The sequence below is a fragment of the Palaemon carinicauda genome, chromosome 16 (assembly GCF_036898095.1).
Source record: "Palaemon carinicauda isolate YSFRI2023 chromosome 16, ASM3689809v2, whole genome shotgun sequence".
In the NCBI taxonomy this organism is placed as follows: Eukaryota; Metazoa; Arthropoda; class Malacostraca; order Decapoda; family Palaemonidae; genus Palaemon; species Palaemon carinicauda.
Genome location: NC_090740.1, coordinates 74784282 through 74808530, shown reverse-complemented (window position 1 = coordinate 74808530; position 24249 = coordinate 74784282). Strand labels below are relative to the sequence as shown.

Genomic DNA, 24249 nt, shown 5'->3' with positions numbered 1-24249 from the left:
TGACGATCGTCCGCGCGCGGGCACTGATGGGTTCCCGTGTGCACTCGCCGACCTTCTAACGTGTGCAAGCACCGATGATCTTCTTATGCGCGCAAGCGCCGACGATCTTCTTGCGCGTGCAAGCGCCGATGATCTTCTTACACGCGCAAGCGCCGACGATCTCTTTCGCGTGCGCGCCAACAAACTCGTACGTGCGCGCGCTGATAGCCGCGCGCGTGCCAACATTCTGGTCCGCACGGGCTCTTCATTCTGATCCTGCTCGTCAATCTGATTCCTGCACACCCTATGAAGTCTCACGCGCGAGCATTTCAATAGCCTCCCGCGCGCCCTCACGCGCGGGCATTTCAACAGCCTTCCGCGCGCGACTGCCGGGTATTTCCCATCACGCGAGCGCCAGCGCTCTCCCTAGCGCAATCACCAATACCCTCCCTCGCGCGAGGCTGCCGGACAACGCGCTGTAAGGTCGCCATTTCCACTTTTCTCCCCCCCCAAGCACAGAACAGTGTGCTTGCCGCAGGGGGGAAGGTTCCAGAAAGGTCCAGGGACATGCCGTCCTTATCTTTTTACAGGCGACTTCTTTCCAGAGGGAGTGTCTGACAGCGCAACCGTCGGCCGGAAGCCTGGTTTGGGACTCTAATCAGAGCGGTAGCACAGGCTTTCAAGCTGTTCTCTCTGAATGGAGCCACAAATCCTTGGCTGCAACCACTCCCCCGAAGAGGAAAAGAGGAGTTCGGATGAGGTAACTTCTCCGAGGACGTAGCTGTCTCCTCGTAAGTCTTCGAGGCAGGTACTCTCCCCCCTCAGACTTTTCCCCTTCACCTTCGGACGAAGTTTTCCCGCCCTCAGGAGAGTCACGGGAGGTGAGACGTTCCCCAATCACACCATTGAGGGAAACCCCACCTCGTGCGATAAGTTTTCTCGAATAAAGGTAGAGAAGAGCCTGCCTCTGTCGTTGTTGGAGTCCTGCATCCCTCCCGGGAGGGAGTCAAGGACTCCAAAGAAATACCGGGAGTCCTCTAGCTCCAAATCTTCAGGCTCAGACATTCTTCCTTATGGGAACGAACCTGTTTGAGCCTAAGGACGTGAAGCGGGCAGCTGAGAGGTGTAGGAAGTCACCGAGACTCCCTCCTATATAGGGCTTTGACATTCAAGCCCTATAAACCAGCACCTCAGCAGCCACGTCCTACCAAATCAACGGCAGCTAAGACATTGGGGTCTAAGCCCTTTCTAGCACGTTTGTGGACGTTCATCCCTCATGAATGTGCGTTTTTCACCTACACTTCGGTCCTACTACAGAATGGCTTACATGCCATGTGCGTCAAAGACCAGATCCTACTTCGGCTGCTACCTCCTTCTTTGTTTCATGTATGGTATAGGACTACCTCATGAGGCGACTTTGTATGGATAGGAATTGCGCTAGTTATGCTGTCTCTGACAGCAAATCGGATCTCGGAGGCGGTTGTGGAGGCAGATTCCCTGAATCTCTTCCTCCCCCCTGCAATGGGAGGCACAACCTCATGGAGTTAACCCTCTCATTCTCTCGTTCTTAAAGAATTGAATTCAGTTCTGTCCAACGTGACAGCTATGGCAACTTAGTTGCTAGAATTCTGGTCACCCTGGTAGTAGGTTGGCCATGGCACCAGCCACCCTTTGTGATACTACTGCTAGAGAGTTATGGCATCCTTTGACTGGCTAGACAGTATTACATTGGATCCATCTTTCTGGTTACGGCTTATTTTTCCTTTGCCTACACATACACCGAAAGTCTGGCTTCTTCTTTCCACATTCTCCTCTGTCCTTATACACCTGACAGCACTGAGATTACCAAACAATTATTTTTTGCTCAAGGGGTTAAGTACTGCAGTGTACTTGTTCAGTAGCTACTTTCATCTTAGTAAGGGTAGAAGAGACTCTTCAGCTGTGGCAAGTGGTTCTTCTAGGAGAGGGACACTCCAGAATGGAACCATTGTTCTCTAGTCTTGGGTAGTGTCATAGCCTCTGTACCTTGGTCTTCCACTGTCTTGGGGTACAGTTCTCTTGCTTGAGGATACACTTGAGCACACTATTCTATCTTATTTCTCTTTCTCTTGTTATTTTGAAATTTTTATATATGATAAATTTATTTTAATGTTGTTATTCTTAAACTTTTCTTGTATTGTATTTCTTTATTTCCTTTCCTCACTGAGCTAGTTTCCCTATTGGAGCCCTTGGGCTTATAGCATTTTGCTTTTCCAACTAGGGTTGTAGATAATAATAATAATAATAATAATAATAATAATAATAATAATAATAGTAACAACAACAACAACAACAATAATAATGGGTGACTCACTAGAACACCTGAGGTTGTTGGCATTGTGTGTACTCCCGGTCTTCGTCGGCCCATACGTCCTCGGACCTTCATGTTAGCACCTTCAGTCTCCATTTGGCAAATTTTTTTTTCCCGGAGAAACATATTTGCCAAACCCTTCAAGAAACTTGGTCTTGTTCGTGAACTTGGACAATGACTCTTTTCCGTAACCAGAGTTCTCTTTTCGGCTGGAGTTATTCGAAAGGAAGATCTTCCTGTCTCATCCTAGAGCGAGGTTTTTCCAGTAATGGTCAAACCCCTCCTACGTGCTCGAAATACTTGACTCATGTTTTTCGCCAAGGACAGAGTCCACATCCAATCCGCAAGAGATACTCTCTCGTCTTTTTCATCCTCCTTTAGGTGGTGGGAAGCAGACTCTCTTTATCCTCGCAATCGGAACATCCTGAGAGACGTGGTTCGTCTAGATGCCGCCGAGTTTCTTTGGTCACTTCTTGCAGAAGTATCCAGCTTTGCCTCCTCATGGAACGAGTTTGAAATTCAAACCGTATCATACAAGGGGAAAGCTTGTGATCATACATACAGTTAGCCCATGGCTTCCTGTACAGGATCGACCACTAGGACTAATACTCCTAGTCCCCTTTTTGGGATGTTCGTCTTTAGCTTGTCATGTCGGGGAATGGTGCTTCAGTTTAGCTAAGCATCGAGGGATGTCACAGGGTTTTCACCCTAAGGTCAACCTTCCCCTTCAGGATCGGCCTCGTCTCAGAAGACTTTGGACGACTGGCTAAGCCTAACAGTCTTGAGCTCCTCTGAGACGTCTCCTCGAGTTTACCACGATCTGATGATTGGAGTACTCTCAGGAGAGACCGAACTGTCATATTGAATACGGGTATCTACAGGCATGGTCATCAGCCTGCAGAAATTTCCGCAGGTTCGACAAGACTGCATCAGTCTCCGTTGAATCAAATTTCTTCAGAAACAGCCATATCCCAGGTCCTTCGGCACTAGGTATCTTCCTTTCCTCTGGTTCTCTTTGAGATCTAAGCAAGAGACTGTCCTGATATGGAGGTTGTCAGATTAGAATCTCATCCAGGGAGTCTATCTCCTCGGGTCCTCCCCGAATTGATTTCTCCCTCCAGATGCATTAATTAAGAGGGGAGGGTCCCATGCTGTACCACTTGGCCTCCAGGCTTTGGTCAGAGTCCGAACGGTACCGCCTCTTAAACCTCTCAGAGATGAGGGTAACCTTCCTGTGGGCAAGGGGTAGCACCCCCTTCGAGGAAAACTCGGTATTGAGCTCTGGCTCGTTTCCTGTACAACTCCCGATATCGACCTTCGACTTGGGCTAGAACTCGGGGATGGGAAACAGAGAGTGCGGCCAAGAGGATTGCCTCTCGGTGCTGGAACTCTCCCTTCCGCTGTGGGTAGAATCGCCAACTACGGCAGCAGATGTTGATCGTGTCTTTCCTATCTGCGGAAAAAGCTTCCTTCTCTTGCTGGTCTCCCCTTTGTAGGATTCTTCCAGCGAAGAGAGGGATTCATCCACTTCCTTCCCGAGGGAGTAGTTCCTCCACCAGCCACTAAGCAGCGATCTTCCTGCTTGCTGGAAGGATCGCTGACAGCGGCAGCAAACGGTGGCTGCCTTTCCCATACACGAGAGAATCTTCCTTTTCCTGGTTGATATCCCCTTCAGGGGATTTCTTCCACGGGAATTGGGTTCGATCATTCTCCGCCATTGCCCTTCAGAGCAGGCCTTGTCATCAGCAGTCTTGTCATGTTAGAAGACTCTTCTCACCGTCTGACGTAGATCCTGAGAGATCCTACGGGAATTGGATTCATCCATTCCCCGCCTTTGATCTTCGGGAACAGGCCATCAGACTCGTCTTGCCCAGCAGACTCGTCTCGTCAGCGAGATTTGTCTTGCCCATAGACTCATTATGCCCAGTCGATTTATCTGCAACCTCTGACGGAGATCCCGAGAGAAACCCCTCCGCAACTCTAACAGCCACATGTGAACATCATTTGCAAGGCAGTATCTTCCCTTTTACCTCATGCCTTGAGACTATCCAGCTCCTCCTCTCTCAGTGAGTCTCTCCCAGGCAATAAAAGGGCATCGCTAGTCCTTGAGCCTCCCCTTCTAACTGGAAGGAATTAACCTTTCTTCCACTTCGGCATCATCCCTCATACGGAGTTTCAAGCCTACGGACTCTTAGTCGGAAAGGAGTTCTCGTTCCAGGACTCCAAGCAGCAGAGGTCACCTGCTCTTGATGACAGGTCTCCCGCTCCTGTTGGCTTAGGCCAAAAGAGTCGGCGAACCCCATAGGATGCCATTAACTTCTATCATTCACAACGATGGGCCAAGTAATGCTCGACCTCGTTTCTGGCAGCTCAGATCCCAGAATCTGAATCCTTTGGTCTGGGAGTCCTTCGCAGCAACACCAATGATTTAGATCAGCTGTTACTATGTTAAAGAGAAACTAGAGGCCCTTCCTATGAGAGCTCGCCCCGAGTGTCAGCACTCTTCACCACCTCGGGGAAAGTCAAGACAAGGATCACCGAGGACACGTTCTCGTCTCGGATTCACAAGGTCATGAACCAGGCATCGAATCCTTATCCTTCTCCTCATAGGAGAGAATGAGAGCTCATAACGGTAAGGACAGGAATATGCCCTAGCGTTTGTGAGACTACTGTGTGACTCAGGTCTTTTCAGCGGGCGTGTATAAGCGTCAAATGACCTTCTCTACCCACTTCCTGCAAGATATGATCCACAGGAGACTTGATACATTTTCTATCGGTACTGTGGTGGCTGCACAACAAATGGTTTTAACATCTCAAGGTCCTTGATAGACAAGTACCAGGAGGTTGAGGGCATTGGTTACCCAGTTTTAGTCAGAATGAATTATCAAGAATGACTGGCTCTTTCTTCTCTTCATCTTCCCCTCTTGGGGAAATAAGCATCTAGGGTCCTCTGCAAAGCTGACCTCAATCAACTGCAGGTAAACCATTGTTCCCTTGTGGAACCTGGTACTGTATTGTGTCAATACTGTTACGTCCCCACACCCTATCGAGGGGATATTTAGAATTTCTTGGTAACCTCATACGATACCTATTACTAGGAAGAACTCTTATTAAGGGGAATTCCCGGGTAAAAGCCAAAAAGCCAGATTGGCCGGGATGTCCACCCTCCTCATAGGTGAATCAATCCCCTATAAATAGCCAAAATTTGTATTCCAGTTACAGAAGAAATGACAAATTTGGAAGTAATTTGTATATTTATTAATAATACAAACTTGTAGCTATTTATACAAACTTACCTGCCAACCCTGTCCCCTTCGAAGTCCCACTTCCTAACTAAGTGAACCACAGTCACAGGTGTGTGAGTGAGAGGGGTAGCTAGCTACCCCCCCTCCCCGTTTGTTGTTAACCCTCGCTAGAAGTCTAATGAGCCGAAAGTAATACCCCAATAATAGCTACAGGTTTATATTGTTAGGAAAAACACAAATTACTTTCAAATTTGTCATTTTTATTTTGAAAAATCTGATTTTACTTTAAATTTTAATCTTTGTAGTTTGGTTAGATTATCTGTTCTTTACAATACATGTGATGTACAGTATAATAGTAGAATAAATTTACTGTATACTTGTACGTAGTCCAATATTGCAATAATATAATATTTTATTTCCACAGACCAGAGTTTAAGGTGGAGAGGAAAACGACATTATAATAAAATGGCACAATCTATGGGAAGTACTGGATCTGGTGATGGAGAAGGAGAAGACATGTACGGAGAAAGTAGTAATGCAGGTTTACATCAGGACAACATGCTTAATTTTCCTCATAGTCATTTACAACAATATTCCCTAAGTAAGTATTATTTTTAAATCTGTAATTTCCCTGTAATTTACATATATATATATAGCTTTAATCTTGCGTTTCGACGTGTCACGACAGAAAATTCAAATTCGTGGCGATCGCCACCATGACAGTTGGTGGTCATACATGAGCGCCATCACTCGTAGGCTATCAGAACCATTCCCAACATTCTTCAGAAATTCTCTGTCGTTGATCAAGTCAACACCTCGAGAATTCATTTCGTGGATATATTACTTTATTCTACAATTTGGTGAAGTACCTTTTGTCTGATTATTATTAATAGCTTTCACTGCCTTTCAACTATCGAAGATATTATATAGGATAGTTTTTTGCTGGTCCAACTTGGACAGTTTAATTGAACTTGATTTTCAAGGATAAACAAGTTTTCAAACCCAGTAATGGCTCTTCTGTTGTTAAACTTTGGGGGCTAGAACGGCTTTTGAGCTGCTTTTTCTTCCCACACTGTAATTAGCAGGGAGCATGTATGTATTTGTTTTCGTTCCTTGTTCGTACATTGAGGGATGAAAGTTTTTTTTTTCCTCCTACTTTATTAACGAACAACTCTTAAAAGTTATAATGGAAGGAAGACATTTTCTACATTAAACATTGTGATGTCACTATTTTGTAACGTAACTCTTAGCAGAGCGGAATGTGATTACCTTGAAGGATTTCAGTCCGTCATCGTGATGACGTCACAATCCTGTGACGTAATCTGCATGACGAAAGAGTATAATAGTATGACTTGCATTATGTGAATTATTTTCTTTTCTTGCAAGAAATTTTTAAAATACTGTATTAGCTTACTATGCATAAGTATGTTTATAATGTAGGGAAATATATTATTTTCAAGTATATATTTGTCCGATTAGTCTATTTCCCTTGGTCAATTTTCGATTTAGAGTTTTTTCTCGAGCGTACAATCATTTTACGCTTGTAGTTTTTTTAAGGGACATGTCAGATATTAAACGATCGTTTTTTGTTTCACAATACTTGTATCGTTATTTAGTTTTTCGCTTTTGAGAATACTAATATTATTCATATATCGTATTGTATTTTCATTCTGGCCCTTGGCTAAAGAGGATAATCTCTCGCAAAGGGCAGGTCTATTATGATCTAATGTGAAATAGTTTAAAGTGCTAGTGTTCAATGGCACATATAATGACGCAATGCAGTCAATCTACGATACGTAATACTCTTGACAATCGTTTTTTGTTTTCACAATTACTTCTATCGTTATTTTATATTTCGATTTCGAGAATACTAATATTAATCATATATTTCTATTGTATTTTCTTTCTAGCCCTTGACAAAAGAGTTTGATCTCTCGCAACTGAAAGGTTTATTAAGATCTAATGTGAAATAATTAAAAGTGTTCAATGTCAGTTCAGTGGAGGGTGCGTCCGTTCGTGTCCGTCATAATCCCAGCCGGGGACCTCTTCCATGCTCCCCAACCCCTGGGAGAAGGAATGTCGAAAGGCCAAAGGATATGGCAGACTTTGATCAGCGAACAGACGTCCCCTCGAGCGTTCATGCTAACGATGTACAGATCGCTCCCCCTCGCCATAGTAAAGACGAGGTTAAAATGTATGCGTTTTCATCGGATAATGCAAAAACAGAGACGTGGTTGGCGTCAACCACTACGTTTTAGACCACTCAAGAGACGTATGTCTCCTAGTAAACCTTCCTGCAGTGACTGGTGTTCACCGGAGGCGTTCTTTTCGGACGAAGACGATGTGTCAGCTCCGAAATAATTACGTAAGACGTATAGTCCGTCGTATGAAGAAGGTGCTCAGTTTGTGTCTGTACACGCCCCTTCCCTTCCCCCAAATTGGGAAATCTCACAGGGTCTTTCCCCTGGTAACCACCTGGACGCAGACGCTAATTCTGTTGACAATCTTTCATAACGATCGATACACGATTCAGATCGCACACAATGCACGCTAGAAGTATCGGCAGTTGATGATACCTTTCAGCGATCAGTACATCGTTCAGTTAGCGCACACAGCGCTCATCATGTATCTGATTTGGCTGAATTAAGAGGTCTATTTTGTCTCAGTATGACGCTTACGATTCTCGGGCAGAAAAATTATACCTAAAAGAATCTAAGGACAACAATAGACCAAGAAAACGATCTTCCGATAGTATCGGGCAGCGTAGTTCTCCGATACTCAACAACGCTCCCTCGCAGCGATCTGATCGGGTTGCGGAAATCATTAGTGTGGACGCATGCGGCAGTCTGGTCTCTTCCTTACGGCATTACAGACGCAGACGCTAGTCTGGTCTCTCCCTCACGGCATTACAGACGCAGACGCCAGTCTGGTCTCTTCCTCACGGCATTACAGATGCAGACTCCAGTCTGGTCTCTTTCTCACGGCATTACAGACACAGACGCCAGTCTGGTCTCTCCCGACATTCTGGACGCAAACGCCAGTCTGGTCTTATGCTGGACTCTGACATTCAAAATTTTTCCATTCAAGAAGATAGTCTTGCGTCAGCCTGGAAATATGCTGGACGAAGGCAGTCAGGTTTTGTCCCCACATCATGTTAGACAAACAGTTATTTTTCCATTCAAGAAGATAGTCTTGCGTCAGCCTGGAAATATGCTGGACGAAGGCAGTCAGGTTTTGTCCCCACATCATGTTAGACAAACAGTTGCCTCTTTTGCGCCCCTGACCGGACGCGATACTGACGCTCCCTCATGGCTCGCGGCAGACTCACGGCATTCGGGACGCATGCAGCAGTCCGGACATATGCTGGACCCATGCAGTCAGATTTTGTCCCACGTCACTATAGACAAACATTTGTCTCTTCTTTTCGATTGACTGGACGCGATACTAATGCTTCCTCATGGCTCGCGGCAGGTTCACAGCATTCTGGACGCATGCATTATTCTGATACCTCTCATGGAAACCTACAACAGTCTCAATCTGGTCCCATGATGGACTCATAGTCGGGACTTGTCCTCGCAACAGGATAGACAAGTTTTTATCTCTCCTTTGCGATTTCTGAGCGCCCAACTAATGCTTCCTTGCGTCACGCTGTTGACATACAACATGCTAAACGCACGCGATCAAGATTTTCCCTCGCATGGGTTTACAGATGTTAATGCTTCCTTACAGCATGATGATCTTATGCTGGAAGCACTGGAGGTGGTCTAGCCTAAACGTGATGCTTCTTCGCAACTGGTCGATATCCTTCACGAGATTTCTTCAGGACAAGATAAATTTTTTGGAAGACAATAACCGACAGGATGACGCGGTTTTGTCTCCTACTTATTCGAATCAGGGAATTGATGTTCCATTAGCCGAATTAGAAGACGAATTTCAGGATTCATTACAGACAGCGGAGTTTAAAAAAAAAAAGAAAAAAAAAAACATCCTCTTTTAATGATATGGTCCTGGCTAGATCTGTTAAGAGAGTTTTCTCAACTCTCAACCAATGGACGTCCAAGAGAAAGGATCTAGGGAAGACCTCCCTTTTTTCTTTTCCTCAAACTCGACTGGCTTCCAGATCTAGTTTGTGGTATTCGTCTGGGGGAAGTTCTTGGTTTGGGAGTTCCTGCCTCCTCTCTCCTCTCAAGGAGACTTCTCCAGACCTGCTGACTCTTCACTCAGGTCAACCATGAGCAAGTTGAAGTTTATGTGGTCCAATTCTGAAATGATAACAGGCTGAAGGAAACTTTTAGTCAGTAGAAGTCTTCAGCCTTACGGACTGGACTCTCGGAACTCTCCCAGAAGCCACAGACCCTAAGAACGAGGCTCAGATGCATCTAATTGCCTGTCTGAATAAGCCTGAGAGGGATGGCCCCATTGAACTTTCCGCCCCTTTTCACGGAAGGAGTTCTTAAAAAGAGGACTATGTGTTGTTCCTTTTTATCTTCAGGTCTGTCCCTTATTCGGAGATTAACAGGCTGCGCAAGATTTTTTCTCTAGGACTGCTAAATATATCCTTCCAACTAGCTTTTTAGCAAGGATACAAAAGGAGGCTCTTCCCACTCGTCAGCTCTTTCGTGGGAGAGCCCTTCAAGGGGAACTCAAAGGATTGCGACTGGAGGTCAAACTCGCAGATTCTCAAGACAACAAACCGAATCAAAAAGTGAGACGGGTTATGCCTCCCATGTCGTCGTTACCCTTAGAGTTGACAACAGTCCACTCAGGAAACAAAGCAGCAGGTCTTTAAGAACAATTGAGCCTTATGCTGTCGAAATCAGTCATAGAAATGTAGAGGACACTCCCTCGGAGGGTTTTTTTACAACATAATTTTCCTAGTTCAGAAAAGCTTGGGGGCGGGGGGGGGTGAAAACCTGTTCTGGACATCAGTCCATTGTACAAGTACGTTTTTTACCCGGGTGATGTCCTACGTGACTCCCCGGCTTCACATAAAGGGAGTAAGGATTTTCTTTGTACCTGGACGACTGACCACTCAGAGCAGAATCACAAGTAAAGTGTCTGGAACCTCTTCAAAGGATAATGCTCTTGACGCAACAGTTAGGCCTGATGGTAACCTGGCCAAATCTTAACTATCACCCTCACAGAATTTTCTTTTTTCTGAGGATGATAATCGGTTCAGATCAGGCTCAAGGCACTCCGGAAATGTTGCAAGGAATTTCCTCTGATGGTCACCCGGCTACGGTTGACGATCCCTCGCAGCAATCAGCACACGGTTTAGTTCGCGCACACAGCGCACTTCAAGTGTCTGGTCTTTCTAAACTAGAGAGGTTGATGTCGTCCGTATTTGATGCATACAATTCTTGACAGTGGAAATGACGCATAGATATCAAAGAGCTAGTGGGCATTCACCAAGTCCTGATTACTCACTTCTTAGAAGGGGAGAAAAGCGTCAAGACGGATCTGCTCAGCAGAAGAAGACTAGTTCTTACTGCAGAACAACCCTACATCACGAGGTGTGCACCAACCTTTGGATGTTGTGGGTTCAATACTCGATAGACCTCTTCGCCTCACAAATGACATAGAGGTTGCTGGTATTTTGCTCTCCAGTACCAGACCAGGAAGCAGTTGCAGTGGACCAGAACTGGGAAGGTCTAAACGTTTCCACTTTTCCTCCGTTCAAGATCCTGGACAGAGTCCTGAAAAGATTCAGGGATTCGCCCAACGTGCGCATGACCATGATAGCTCCTTTTTGGCCCATGAGACATTGGGTTGCAGAGATGATGGAGTGGCTGCTAGATACACCCAGATTATTACCAACTATTAGGGTTTACTAGTCCGAGTGGGACATATTTAGTGTGTGGTACAGGAATAATAGACTTTAATCTACCAATGCCTCTATAGCTAATACTGTATAGCAAAGTTATTCTGTTGTATCTGCATACAAAAGAGAAGCTAGCTGTACCTTTCATCAAGGGTTACCGCAGCATACTAAGCTTCGTCTTTCGTAACCGACACATTGGTGTGTCAGGTAACAATGATCTCTCAGATCTCAGTAGATCTTCTGAGACGACTAAGAGGAAAGACAATCCAACCTCCTCGTGGAACCTGGATACAGTCCTGGCCTCTTTTTAACCTCAAGTAGGTTTGTTTGTACAGTGGACAAGGCGTCTTGGAAGTATCTTACCTAGAAGACACTTTTTCCTAATTTCATTGGCTACAGTCAAAAGATTAGGAGAGTTAAAAGCCATCAGCAAGAAGATGGGCTTTAATGGAGACAATGTAATTTGCTCCCTTCAGCTAGGCTTTCTTTTCAAAGACGATACAGACAGCCTCTGATGCTCTGTTAAAAAGCCCTCTTTGCCTTTATCAAAGAATACCCTGGCTTTTTTCATTAAGGATTTAATAAGGAAAGCTCTCCAGGATTGTAAGTAAGAAGTTTTCCCTATCCATAAGGTAAAACCACACGAGTTTAGAGCTGTAGCAATTTTTGTGGCTTACAAACACAATAAAATGAAGTCAATTTTGGAGCCTACTGTCTGATGAAGGAAATCATTCTTCACAGACTGCTATCTCAAAGATGTCCAGACCCAGTTTGAGGATTGCTGTTCCCTGGGTCCGTACGTTACCTCTGGCTTCGTAGTTAGAGAAGGGTCTACTGCCTCTTCCCGATAACTTAATATATATCATTGCCCCTTTTCTCTTGTACTTGTGTTCACAGGTTGTCTGTGAGGTTGTCGCAGCCTTCCGTTAGTCTAGGATGCAAGTCAAGTTAGTTTTAATGTGTTTACATGTTGTCTGTGAAGGTTGTCGCAACCTTCCGTCAATCTGGGATGCAAATCAAATTAGTTTTAATGTGGAGTAGGTGGTCAGAATCAGTATCCTTGGCTATGCCAGGTTTGCAAGGGTGGTGGTCTAGCCACTTTAAGGGTCGGGGACCTTGTGGCAGCCCCAAGAGACTTTTACAGCCCACGGAGTGGACGCTGAGTCTCTCAAAGAATGCAGGCGAAATGAGGCAGTATCATTGTGAGGCCAGCTTCCTTATCAGGTTGTAACGCCAGAATCAGTATCCTTGGCTATGCCAGGTTTGCAAGGGTGGTGGTCTAGCCACGCTAGAGGTCGAAGACCTTGTGGCAGCCCCAAGAGACTTTTACACCCCACGGAGTGGACACCAAGTCTCTCAAGGAATGCAGACGAAATGAGGCAGTATCATTGTGAAGCCAGCTTCCTTATCAGGTTAGAACCAGATTGTTAGTACTACTAATTGTAGATATTAATAATTATACGAATTCCCAATGTGATGAGGTTTTCAACCCACCACCGATTGTGTCAATCAGCTATATATATGTAACTACCAGGGAAGTTACATATTTAAAAATGGTATTTTTATTATAAAATAAATTTTTGAATATACAGTACTTACCTGGTAGTTACATATATAAAAGGACCCTCCCTCCTCCCCTCTGAAAACAGAGTCATGGAATTTCTGAAGATTGTTCGGAATGGTTCTGATAGCCTACGAGTGATGGCGCTCACGTATGACCACCTACTGTCGTGGCGGCGATCGCCACGAATTTGAATTTTCTGCCGTGACCCGTCGAAACGCAAGATTAAAGCTATATATATGCAACTACGAGGTAAGTATATTTAGAAATTTATTTTATAATAAAAATGTCATTTTGAATTCTGCACACAACTGACATAACGGATAATGTGAGATTTGGACGTTTGCCTTTGTAATTATTTGGTATAATAAAAATTTGTTTCTGGAATTTTTGGAAAAATACTTTGTTTTTATGATAATAAAAAACAATTGTCTTATATTTAGGACTTCTTCCAGCATTTGTTCTTATTTGGTTACAAATCAATGTTTTTTATTTTGGGACTACTGTATTTCATTTCCAGCGAGCAAGATATTTGCTGAAGTTTGGTAACTGTAATTCGTTGGGATCAGGGTACTGCTTTGTTGTGTATCAGATAGCCTCATTTTTTTCTGACATTATTAAATCAACTCATCTCCTTTAGCCGAGGTCACTTCTTGATTGAAATATAAAACAAAGACCAACATATGATAACACCAGGAATGACCATGGTTTACAAAATCCTCCTTAATATACACAGGAGTAGGTGAGAGTTTTCTTTAGACAAAATGAGGTACATCAAATTGATAAGCCAACTTTCGATGAAACTAGTATTGATGTTACTACTCAGGTTTGTAACTTGTTACAGAGGGTAAATTTTGGTGCTAGTACAGTTGGCTTCATTAATTTTGGTACACATCGCAGGAAGCTATGAGATCTCTGACGGGCTGACTGTACTTGGTAACAGGTACTGTAATGCTTTATTTAGCAAAAGAGAAATTAATAGCAACAATGCCTGTAAACAAAGTTGGTGAGCTTGTAAACACTTGATCAAAAGCATTTTTATTAATCTTAAAAATTGCTGTATAGAAAAATATTATTTCCCTAAATGTTCTATGTTAATTTAGTAAAAAGGCTTCTGATCACATGTTTACAAGCCTGTTTTACAGGTAGCGTTGCTAACAGTTTCTTTTTTTCATAAATATACGATTACCTCATACAATTTGCATCGGTCAGATGTCTCCATAGCTTCCAGTGAAGTGTACCAGAATTAATGAAGCCAATTGTACCTTACAACTGATTCACATCAAGCTATCCCAAAACTTGATCTTGCTTGTAATCCAGCTATTTTAATGTAACTCTTGACATAATTCTTCTTATTTAGATGAATCCTTTACATTCAGACCTTCCAGGACTATACCATCCTGTATGTAGTACTAAGTATGCAGTTAATTTTAACAGTCTTGTCTTCTCCATCATAAGGCTCAATACTACACAGTATTCTTAATATTTTATTCTAGCTGTGACCAGATTATGGAATGATCTTCCAAATTAGAGAGTTGAACAGTACTACATTGGATCCCTTTCTGTGGTTACGGTTTATTTTTCCTCTGCCTACATTGAATAGCCTGGCCTATTCTTAACACACTCCTCTTTCCTCACTCCTGACAACACTGAGATTACCAAACAATTCTTTTTCGATCAAGTGGTTAACTACGGCACTGTAACTGTTTAGTGGCTACTTTCCTCTTTGTAATGGTAGAAGAGATTCTTTAGCTATGGTAAGCAGCTCTTCTCGGAGAAGGACACTCCAAAATGAAACCAATGTTCTCTGGTCTTGAGTAGTGCCACAGCCTCTGTACCAGGGTCCTCCACTGTCATAGGGTAAAGTTCTCTTGCTTGAGGGTACACTCGGGCACACTACTGTATTCTATCTTATTTCTTTTCTTGTTTTTTTTTTTTTAATTGTTTATAGTTTGCATATGAAAAATTTATTTGATGATGTTACTGTTCTGAAAATGTTTTATTTTAATTGTTCATAATTTCTTTTGTAATTTATATATTTTCATATTTCTTTTCCTCACTGGGCCATTTTTCCATGTTGGAGCCTTTGGGATTAATGCATCTTGATTTTCTAATTAGGGTTGTAGCTTGGCTAGTAATAATAGTATTAATAGTAACTTCAGAAGTTCTAACTTGTAACAAATATTTTCGTGTTGAACAGGCTGAGATAAGTTTCTCTTCTTAGTTTAATAGACCAGTTTGTTTAAAGACAGTCTAAAACTGATTCGTCTAAAGTAAATTTGAGCCATGGCTCATAGAAAACCCTAAATATTATGCTTGCTTGTTAAAACAATCAAGATTCTCTCTTCATGGTCAATGTTTTTTCTCTTTACTGTAGTTTTATGTTAGACTCTCCTCAAATAATGCATTCATTTTGTTCTTCTACATTCTTTTACTTCTTTTCCAGTTCACTAATAAGTTTGGAAATTCCAATATGAGCAGAATCCAGTAATATCTTTTACTGTCGATGCCATGCCTCAACTTCATTTTGAGTTCTTGGAATAGCAAGTTCTATCCTGTCGTGTACTGGCCATAATAGAGTTGGATAAAGAGGAGAGGATCACATTTCATGATCTCTCAATAATCACCAAGTTTTTCCCCTAATATAATTTTCGTCATAGTACAGTAGTTGATAGCAGGAATTCCTTTACAGTATCTGGAATTGTGTTATTTAGTTCTAACCTTGCAGCCTCAATTTTGCTGGTGATAAGAAGGCTAGTGCTACCATCTGTTAAATCTTTAAAGTTTTCATCAGTGCCTTATAAGATTTTTAAACCAGATGAAATTATTTTCCTTTATATACTTTGTCTCACATGAAAGAAGTAACCCCTATTAGCTGTTCCAGGCCTTTGGAATTTAATTACATTTATACCACCAATTTTGAATTTTGTGATTATCATTTGAGGAGAAAGGTAAATTTTGCTTTCTGCAGCATAATCAAGTAGATCACATGAAAACTGGAAGTAACACTGCGTTTTTCCATGACATTAGCACAGACACTAATGGCAACACTTGACTCCTCTCCTGTGGTCCAGTGGGAGCATGAATTGTATACAGTTTCTGGGAAACTGTAAGAATATTTTTGAATGTCATCCCCAATACTTGATTCTTTTACTAAAAAGGATTACAAGACAGTGTTTTTGTGTGCTCATTCGGAATCGATAGATCATCAAACTTATTTGGCTCTACTGGCCGTTCTTTACTCAATCTGCTTATTACATTTTTAAAAGCCCCATGCTTCTCAATATGACTTGTTTCCAGAACCAAGTAATAAGGCAACTTACCACATAAACTATCGTTTAGAAGAAATGGTAGTTAGACCTTTGGACAAGTTGCTTTTAAACCACTTAGCATTGGAACAACTGGTATTGGACCAATTGTCGTTAGACCAATCGTCTGGGACTGCCCTGGAGCCCTTAGGCATAGCATCCTGCTTTTTCAACTAGGGTTATAGCTTAGGTAGTGATTATGATGTTGTATTAATAATGATACTAGTAGCCCTGTTAAGGTGGGAATTCTAATGCACAAGTACCGTATCAGTATTTAAAGAAAAAACCTAATATGAAGGATGATAATACTTTAACACTAAAACTTTTCTCCCTGATGACTTTCAAGTGGGATTAGAGGATGAAGTTGATTAGGTTGAAGACTCCATTTTGTTTTGGAAAAAGAAACTAGTTGTATATCTTGCATTATACTTGCCTATGTCTTAGGACATGGATCATTGGCCTCTCTAAGTTCCTACCTTAATTTTTGGAAGTTTTAACGCTACCCACATTGAATCATGAAGAAAGTTAGTGTGAACCCAATACTGTAATAGCACAATCTTGTTTTTGTGGTTAATTCCTCATTTACATCCTTATACAGTGTATTTAATGTATCTATAACAGATCAGTTACCTAGTTTAGAAATTTTACTAGAATAAATTGATTTGTTTGTAACTATATTTGAGTTGAGTAGAGGACATCTTTGAATTCAGGTTATACCATTTAGCAAACTAGAAATGTTTTAATCATGGGGATGCTTTAAGAAGGGTTTTCAAAATGTCTTGCTGATTCTGGTTTAAGGGTTACTGTACTTTTGTAATGATGAAGTAATATTTTGCAGCTCAACTGAATCGGGCAATATCTGATTGTACCGTTACTATAAAAATGGATGGTGTATTTATTAATTTTGCTCTTAAAAAACTGAACTTTTGACCTCTCTCATTAAGGTAGTCACAGATGCTCAGAAACCTTCCCTGATATTGTTTGTGGTCTTGGGTCCCATTATGATTTCTGAAATATCTAGAAAAGTTTTTGAGCAATTGTCCTCCATCATCTGCACATTCTTCAACTGATTATTCTTGTGCTGGTATGTCTTGTTTCTGCCGGGTCGTATTTTCATTCCTTTCATTCCTTCAGTATCAGATATCAATATTCAAGAAGCTCTCGTGGCTCTAGCAGAAGGTCCTTCCAATCATCAGAAGATCTTGATTCCAGTTGGAGGGATGCTTACTCTGTTCCAAAATGTTTTGAATACTATACTTCTCCCAGAACCATGATGCTGACTATACTAAGAGAGGGTTATTTGATTCTTTTTCATCTATTCCTCCATTGTCAAATGTTCTGGTCCCTCTTTCAAGTTACATTAACCTTCTGATAAAATCTCAGACATAACTCTTGGAAGTTTGCGAACTTTGCCGAAGGTTGCACTTGTAAATTAATAGCATATGATTTAAAGGTAAGTAGGGAAATATGTTTTATTGGGAAAATTTTGTTTTTTTCTCCTTAAGTACAGTCTAGCACTTACATAATTTTGGTCTTTTCAAACCATTTAAACACATGACTAATGCAAGGGCAATGAAAATTTGTGGGCTTAGAAATTAGAAAAATCTCTCGCTAATTGTTTAAAGTTAATCATGTATAAATTGCCCTAATGTGATTCTATTTGAAATTTAATTGCTTTTAACATTATCTTTCTCAATAGGTCATCTTATGGATTCCCTTGTTCAGTGTGTGTTTGCTGATGATCTCAAACAATACCGAGGTGTTCAGCCTGGAAGAAAATGTTTGGAGTAAGTACTTTATGCTTTGAATCTTCTTTCCAAATGATCAAAGTTTTGTTTAAGATGTTGAGAAGCATAATGTGTTCAAGTTGACTTGCATCTGTTTCTTGCTATTACTGAATGAGAAGATCAGACGTGCACATTGATGAAAAGTTATTTAATGTTACATTTTTTGTATTTTATATAGTATAGGGATTATACACACTATTTATATATGTTGATGTTCTTGTTAGGATTTATTTTTCTATAGATGGCATTCTATGATAAAGGGAAATCTTTGTAAATTATTATTAGGGTTATTTGTATTACTAATAATGTAAGCAATCCGTCAAAAATGGCAGCTAAATATTTAGATAGATATGCACACACAGATTTAACTTCCCAACCCCTTCCCTTTCCTAACTACAACACGGCAGTCATATATATATATATATATATATATATATATATATATATATATATATATATATATATATATATATATATATATATATATATATATATACTGTATATATACATATTTATAAATATGTAACTTCCCTGTTAGTTACATATATATAGCTTAATCCCGCATTTCGTCACGCTCACGGCAGAAATTCAAATTTTGCGGCAATCGCCGCCAGGAGAGTAGGTGGTCATACATGAGCGCCATCTCTCATAGGTAACTGGAACCATTCCCAACATTCCTCAGAAATTCTCTGCCGTTGATCGAGTCAACACGTCGGAAATTCGTTTCGTTGAGGGTTTGCTTTGTCTACAAATTTGGTGAAGTACCCATTATTTATTGTTTATGGCTTTCGCTGCCTTCCGACTATCGAAGATATTGGATTTTCCTTTTCACACGAATAAGATAGTTTTTTGTTGGTCCAACTTGGACAGTTTAATTCAACTTGATTTTCAAGATGGCTCCTCTGTTGTTAAACTTTGTGTAGGGCTAGACCGGCTTTCAAGCTGCTCTTGATTCCCACACAGTATGTAGCAGAGAGCATGTGTGTATTTGTTTTCTTTTCTATGTTCGTAAGATTGAAATGGATAGGATCAAGGAATTTTTTCCCCTTCTTTATTAACTAACGAACAATTCCTAAAGATATAATGGAAGGAAAAGCATTGAAACATCATGATGTCACAATCATGTGACGTAAACTCTTAGCAGGGCGAGATCTGAATGCCTTGAAGGAAATGAGTCCGTCTTGTGACGTAATCTACGTAGTATGACTTGCAAATATGTGAATTATTTTCTTTTTCTTGCACGAAATGTTAAAATATTAACTTACTAAGCATATGTATTTTAATTTTTATTATGTAGGGAAATATATTATTTTTAAGTATATATATATATATCATTATAGTTTCACAATACTTAGTATCGTTATTTAATATTTCAATTTTGAGAATACTAATATTAATCATATAACCTATTGTATTTTCTTTCTAGCCCTTGGCGAAAGAGTATAATCTCTCGCAATGGACAGATCTATTATGGTCTAATGTGAAATAGTTAAAAGTGCTAGTGTTCAGTGGCTCGTAAGTATGACGCAGTGCAGTGGAGGGTGCGTCCATTCGTGTCCGTCATACTCCTAGCCCGGGACCTCTTCCATGCTCCCCAACCCCTGGGAGAAGGAAAGTCGAAAGGCGAAGGGAGATGTCAGACCTTGATCAGCGAACGGACGTCTCCTCGAGCGATCCTGTTGACGCACCCCAGTACGCTCACCCTCGCCATTGGAAAGGCAAGGTAAAAGTGTTATCCTCGCCGTCGGTTGACGCAGCTCCCAGACGAGCCTGGCGTTTTACGTTTTGCCTTCATGCTAGACAAGAAGAGAGTTACGCGTCATGGAACCGAGCGTTGAGATCGCTCCCTCACAGCGATCTGGGCGAGTTTCGGGAGGCGGCATAGAATTTGTCGCTCCCTCACAGCATGCTGGACACATGCAGCATGCGCGATGCATGCTGGAGTCACGCGAGCAGGATGCTTTCTCGCAGCTTGCTGGGCGCATGCGAGCGGGCCGCTTCCCCGCGTCAGGATCGCAAACGTCATAGTTCCAAGCGCGCTCTCGCGGCAAGAATGCACGCGAGCTGCAGCGCTCATGGACGCTCCCTCACAGCAATCTGGACGTGTTACGGGAGGCGGCAAGGATTTTGATGCTCCCTCACAGCATGCTTAACACATGCAGCATGCTGGATGCACGCGAGCTGAATGCATGCTGTACGCACCTGAGCAGAACGCTCCCCAGTGTCAGGATCACAAATGTCATAGTCCCGAGCGCTCTCTCGCGGCAAGAACGCACGCGAGCTGCAGCGCTCATGGACACTCGCTCACAGCGATTTGGACGCGTTACGGGAGGGGGCAAGGATGCTCCCTCACCGCATGCTTGACACAGCATCATCCTGTCAGAGCTTCAACGGTCCATTACGTCCCTGTTGACGTTTACAAGTTGCAATCAGAGGAAGCTCACAACAGCAGCAGCATGCTGGAGGTAGCATGACTCTTCCTCGCAGCATGCTGAACGCATGTGGGACTCAACCATGCAAGGCGAGGCGTGTGCTTTCTCCCTCTCGTTCTCCTTCGGAGATCGCTAACATTTTAGAGGATGTGGCTGCCCCACAGAGAATTTTACAGCCCCCTGGGTGGATCGCAAAGTCTCTCAAGGAATGCAAGCAAATGAGGCATTAAAACCTATGAAGCCAGCTTCCTTATCAGGTATGCCAGGATAGATCTCAGAGGAGGAAACAGAAAACTCTTCATGCAGCAGATCTTAAAGATTACTTGCAGTTCTGGCAAACTTATATCCTGAGGACTTTTCAGCAGGCTGTTCCTCGGAGCCCGTCCTCGCAGTTTTTGAAGGGTAGACCCCAGGAATCTTCCTCTTTCAAGGAAACAGTGTTAGCCAGATCGGTCTAGAGGTCTTTTTCGACTTTGAACGATTGGATTCTCAAGAGAAAGAACAAGGAAGGACAACCTTTCCTTTCCTCCTACGAAATTGGCTTCTAGATCCTGTGTGTGGTACAAGCCTGGGGAGGTTCTCGGTTTGGAAGTTCCTACCTCCTCCCAAGGAGACTTCTCCTTTTTGTTGACGCCTCACGTAGTTCAGCCATGACTAAGGCTAAGGTGATGCGTTCCACGTCGGAGATGGATCACTTGCTGAAGGGCATCTTCAGAACAATCGAGGTCTTCAGCTTGATGGACTGGACTCTAGGAGTCCTCGCAGACGTCACAGATGATTTTTGCCTGTCTAGATAAGCCGTGAGGAACGGGTCGGTCGAACTCACAACCCTTTTGCACAACAGGTTTTATTGAGAAAGAGCTATGCTGTTTTCTTTCCTGTCATCAGGATTGACTCTCGCTCAGAGAGCAGAGCTCTTATATGCTCCCTTGACCAAATTCCTCTTCCCTTCAGAGCTAGTGAAGGACTTATCGCAGCTATTACGCACAAGCAACGTAAGATCTGCTTACAAAGGACTGCGAGAAAGTGCTTCCGATTAACCTTATAGCCTGGATGGAGAAGAAAGCTCCTCCCACGCGTCAGCCCTTTCGTGGTAGAGCTTGTCTAGTAGGGGACAGAGAAGGGCTGCTGGAGGGCAACCTCCTAACCCCAAACACCAACCGAAACCCAAAAAGTGAACTCAATCTCCAGACACAAGTATTCCACTACTGGCAGCAGCTCTTCAAGAGCAGGTTAACCAGATGCTGTCGAATTCAGCCATCGAAGTAGTAAAGGACACCTTTTCGGAGGATTTTTACAACAGACTTTTTCTAGTTCCAAAGAACTCGGGGGGATGGAGACCTGTTCTGGACGTCAGTCCCCTGAACAAGTTCGTCAGCAAAGTAAATTTGCCATGGAAACTTCTGAGTCAGTCCTAGCAGGCACTAGAAAGGGAGACTGGATGGTGTCATTAGATCTGAAGGACGCATATTTCCACATCCCAATACACCCGAACCACAGAATATTTCTAAGATTCGTGTTCCTAAAAACTACTTCAGTTCAAAGCACTCTGTTTTGGACTGAGCACGGCTCCCTACGTTTTTTACCCGAGTGGTTGCCAACTTGGCTCACTGGCTACATCTAAAGGGAGTACGGATATCTATGTACTGTAGCCTACCTGGACAACTGGCTGCTCAGAGCAAGGTCGCAAGAAAAGTGTCTGGAGGCTCTTCAAATTACAATGTCCTTGACATAACAGTTAGGTCTGATGGTGAACCTGGCCAAACCTCAACTGACACCCTTGCAGAACATCTTTTACCTGGGGATGAGAATTCACTCAGTGGTTTTTCGGGCTTTTCCAGCCCCGAAACGCATTCTAGATTGCCTAGTAAAGGTGTGGCACTTCCTAGACATACGGTCCTGCTCGGTGAGAGAATGGATGAGTCTCCTGGGTACCCTCTCATCGATCGAACAGTTCTTTTCCCTGGGAGGACTTCATTTACGGCCTCTTCAACTTCATCTTGCAAAATTTTGGACGAGAGGTCAAAGTCTAGAAAAGTGGATTCCGATTCCTTTGGGGATGGGGATCAGGAATCACTTGAGTGGATGGGACGATACCAGCAAACTCCTGGAAGGTCTCGAACTTTATCAGAGGAACCCTGACCTAGTGTTGTATTCCGACGCCTCAGACATGAGGTGGGGTGCAACACTGGGGAAGGCCGAGATATCGGGTCTGTGGGAAGAGTCTCAGAGGGAATGGCACATAAACATCAAGGAGCTAGTGGCCATTCACTTAGCACTAATATACTTTCAGGTGGAAGTCCAAGGAAAATTAGTTCAGGTCAACGCAGACAACACCTCAGTGTTGGCCTACATCAAGTAGCAGGGAGGCACTCGTTCAGACTCACTTTATGAGGCTGCGAGAGATCTACTACTGTGGGCGAAAGCGAGGGACTTAACCCTGATAACTCGCTTCATAGAAGGGGAAAAGAACCTTCTCAGCAGAGGAAGACAAGTTCTAACTACAGAGTGGACCCTACATCACAAGGTGTGCACCAGCCTTTGGATGTTGTGGGGCCAATCCTCGATAGACCTCTTCGCTACACAGATGACAAAGAGGTTGCCAGTGTATTGCTCTCCAGTCCCAGACCAAGAAGCAGCTTCAGTGGACGCTTTTTTCTTGGACTGGGGGGACCTAAACATGTGCGCTTTTCCACCATTCAAGATCCTGGACAGAGTCCTGAAAAAGTTCAAGGAATCGCACAATGCCCGCATGACCCTGATAGCTCTGTTTTGGCCCATGAGATCTTGGGTTGTAGAAGTGATGGAGTGGCTGGTAGATACCCCCAGAACGTTACCAAGTCGGAACGATCTACTCAAACAGCCACGCATAGAGGGACATCCACTATTAGAGTTTACCAATCTAAGTGGGACGTGTTTAGAGAGTGGTGCAGGACTAACAAATATTCCTCTACCAGTACCTCTATAGCCCAAATAGAAGACTTTCTGTTGCATCTACGAACAAAAGAGAAGCTGGGTTAACCTACCATCAAGGTTACCGCAGCATGCTAGCCTCCGTCTTTCGTCACAGACGCATTGACATGTCAGGATCTCTCGGATCTCATTAGAAATTTTGAGACCGCTAAGAGACAGGACAATCCAACCCCCTCTTGGAACCCAGATGTAGGCCTGGCCTTTTTAACCTCAAGTAGGTTTGAACCCCTTGACAAGGTTTCGTGGAAGGATCTTCCCAAAAAGACTCTATTCCTAGTTGTATTGGCTACAGCCAAAAGAATAGGAGAGTTACAAGCCATCAGCAAGAAGGTGGGCTTTAATGGAGACAATGCAGTTTGCTCCCTTCAGCTAGGCTTTCTCGCCAAAAATGAGAATCCTTATCGACCTTGGCCAAGATCTTTTACCATCCCAGAGCTATCTCACTTAGTTGGACAGGAGAAGGAGAGAGGCCTTTGCCCAGTGAGAGCTCTGAAATTTTATCTGCACGTGTCCAAACACCTGAGAGGACAAGCGGACAACCTCTGGTGCTCTTTATTAAAGAATACCCTGGCTTTTTTCATTAAGGATTTGATAAGGCAAGCTCACCAGAATTGTGAGGAAAGAAGTTTCCCTATCCTTAAGGTAAAACCACATGAGGTTAGAGCTGTAGCTACTTCTATGGCTTACAAGCACAATAGGTCAATGAAGTCAATTTAGGAGGCTACTTTTTGGCGAAGTAAATCAATCTTCGCAGACTGTTATCTCAAGGATGTCAAGACACAATATGAAGATT

The 24249-nt window shown here is 42.9% G+C and overlaps 1 protein-coding gene across 1 annotated transcript in view; it reads left to right on the top strand.

Moving 5' to 3' along the window:
* The window catches only part of LOC137655775 (E3 ubiquitin-protein ligase RNF123-like), a 233307-nt gene that overhangs the window by 30737 nt on the left and 178321 nt on the right, over positions 1 to 24249 (top strand). The window contains exons 2-3 of the mRNA XM_068389912.1: positions 5999 to 6175; positions 17964 to 18051. Of these exons, the coding sequence (XP_068246013.1) occupies positions 6040 to 6175; positions 17964 to 18051 (224 nt within the window). The 5' untranslated portion in view covers positions 5999 to 6039. The remainder of the gene's footprint in view (positions 1 to 5998; positions 6176 to 17963; positions 18052 to 24249) is intronic.